This window comes from Tamandua tetradactyla, chromosome 23 (assembly GCF_023851605.1).
Source record: "Tamandua tetradactyla isolate mTamTet1 chromosome 23, mTamTet1.pri, whole genome shotgun sequence".
NCBI classification, from domain to species: Eukaryota; Metazoa; Chordata; class Mammalia; order Pilosa; family Myrmecophagidae; genus Tamandua; species Tamandua tetradactyla.
The window spans coordinates 20,771,343-20,773,737 of NC_135349.1; the positions used below are offsets into that span (position 1 = coordinate 20,771,343).

Sequence of the window (2,395 nt, forward strand, 5' to 3'; positions counted from 1 at the left end):
CCTATCTGTATTCAGTTATTAAGATGGTCTTTTATTTTAACATAATTATGATAAAATCTTTGTTTTAAAAATTGAAAAATAAAGATTCTTACCATTCTGGTGGATATTGTCTCCTTCAATTGGAGCAATGCCAAGAGTACATCCTTTATTTTTTCAAGTATAATTTCATGTACACTGTCTGACATATGGCCAAAATAAGATTTTTTTTCCCTATTTAAGAGATTTTTAATGTATGTACCTATAGCATAAATATTAAGCACTTTATCATTGAAGATGCTGGCAATCATGATTTTGCTCTTCTTTGATTGTGGTTAGTGAGTTATATAGTGCTTCCTCTATTGCTGGTCTCATTCCCATCTCCTGCATTTTGCTGTAAGGGAAAAGGATACTCATAGTTCTATCACTGTCTATAATTCATTCATTGAGCCAGTGTTTTTGGTTTTTTTATATCTCTTAATTGCATAGAAAATTTGGTCCATAATATGAGCACATTTATCCATCAATTAATATTTTCCTACTTCTCCCCAAGGAATAGTTAATGATCATACACCCTTATGTATGATATAAATGCCCAGTTACCTAAGAAAATCTAGTCTTTTATTCAAATAATTCACATTTTCTACTCCATTCAGACCTCTGAGCTTGGTATAAGGGAGGGGGAGTGAATTAAATATACTAATTACCTTGAAGAAAATTACAGACTAATTAATTTCTGAAGATATTCTTAAATACAGTTAGTAGTATAAATTATCTTTATCCATGTAAATCTCTGGAAAAAGAAAAAAGGGAAGAAATACCAGAGATATATTTTACTTGTTCTCCAATCATCCTCAGTACAAACAGAAGAGAAGACAAAGAACTCACCCTCCAACTAAAATGAGGACAAATTGGATTAAAAAATATATAGGGTGACACACACTGTATAGGTGACATCATAACTATGATCTTAAGATAGTAGCGCCGAAAGGAGTAACAACCAATTCAGCATGAACACATCTCAGGATGAACCATGTAGGTGTGTCATTTAAGTTTTTGATGCTCTATAACAGCAAATAATGGGAAGATGGTGATGATGGTTTAATAAGTCATGATGTTTTCATTGGTCTTTTCAAAGTAAAGGACTACAGATATCCAAAGTCAATGGAAGAGAAAAATTTCACCAAAGTGAAGGAGTTCATTCTATTAGGGTTCACAGCTGACTTGCAGTTACAGAGAGTACTCTTTTTAATTTTCCTCATAATTTATGTTTTCTGTCTCCTGGGGAACACCACCCTGATTTTTCTGATTTGTGCTGATTCTCAACTCCATACACCCATGTATTTTTTTATTGGGAATCTATCATTCTTGGACCTCTGGTATTCTTCTGTCTCTGCTCCCAAAATCCTGATTACCTGCATCTCTGAAGACAAAAGCATCTCTTTTGCTGGCTGCTTGGCTCAGTTCTTCTTTGCTGCTGGGCTGGCTTTTAGTGAGTGTTACTTGTTGGCCACTATGGCTTATGACCGCTATGTGGCCATCTCCAACCCCCTGCTTTATTCCCAAGTAATATCCCCAAGGTTATGTGCTAAGCTTGTTGCAGGATCATACTTTGGTGGATTTCTTAACTCAACTATCATCACCAGCAAAATATTTACCTTGACCTTCTGTGGCAACAATGTCATTGATGATTTCTTCTGTGATCTGCCCCCTCTTGTGAAGTTGGCATGTGATGTGAAGAAAAGCTACCAAGCTGTGCTCTATTTTATAATGGCCTCCAATGTCATCACTCCTGCCTTACTTATTCTTGCCTCCTATCTCTTCATCATTGCTGCCATTTTGAATATTCGCTCTACCCAAGGCCGTCTGAAGGCTTTTTCCACTTGTGGCTCACATCTGACAGCTGTCACATTGTATTATGGTTCAATGCTTTTCATTTACTGCAGACCAAGCAATAGCTATGCACTGGAACGGGATAAAGTGGTATCTGTGTTCTATACTGTGGTGATTCCAATGTTAAACCCTTTGATCTATAGCTTAAGAAATAAAGATGTGAAAGATGCCATGAAAAAAATGTTAGACAGGGCAGAATTATCTTAAATGAAACTGCTTAGTGACCAGTGGTTATATTTTTATGTTATCTCCAAGTCATTGTAATCATCTGGAACTCTCTAAAACAAGTGAAACAAGTGAACAGGGAATAATTAGAAAATGTGAAACAAACTTTGCTTTCATATTTTAAAACTGTGTACTAATGTACTTGTGGATGTTTTAAAAATATTGTAGGATAAACAGGGCTGTGACTTTTTGAAAAACTGCTTTCTGCTTGCTTGGAACATAGCTATATTTTGAGATATATAAAATAAACCTGATTTATTTCTACTTCCAATTGACAGTTCATAAATTGCATGGTTGAAGT

General features: G+C 35.1%; 1 protein-coding gene across 1 annotated transcript; it reads left to right on the forward strand.

Moving 5' to 3' along the window:
• Positions 1-1,140: 1,140 nt before the first annotated feature.
• Positions 1,141-2,076, forward strand: LOC143666526 (olfactory receptor 9G19-like). Its single transcript, XM_077140214.1, has one exon. The coding sequence runs from the start codon at positions 1,141-1,143 to the stop codon at positions 2,074-2,076; it is 936 nt and encodes a 311-aa protein (XP_076996329.1).
• Positions 2,077-2,395: the final 319 nt, after the last annotated feature.

Bases quoted from the DNA above. Each gene is read 5' to 3' on its own strand.
- LOC143666526 (XM_077140214.1), top strand. From the start codon at position 1,141: ATGGAAGAGAAAAATTTCACCAAAGTGAAGGAGTTCATTCTATTAGGG.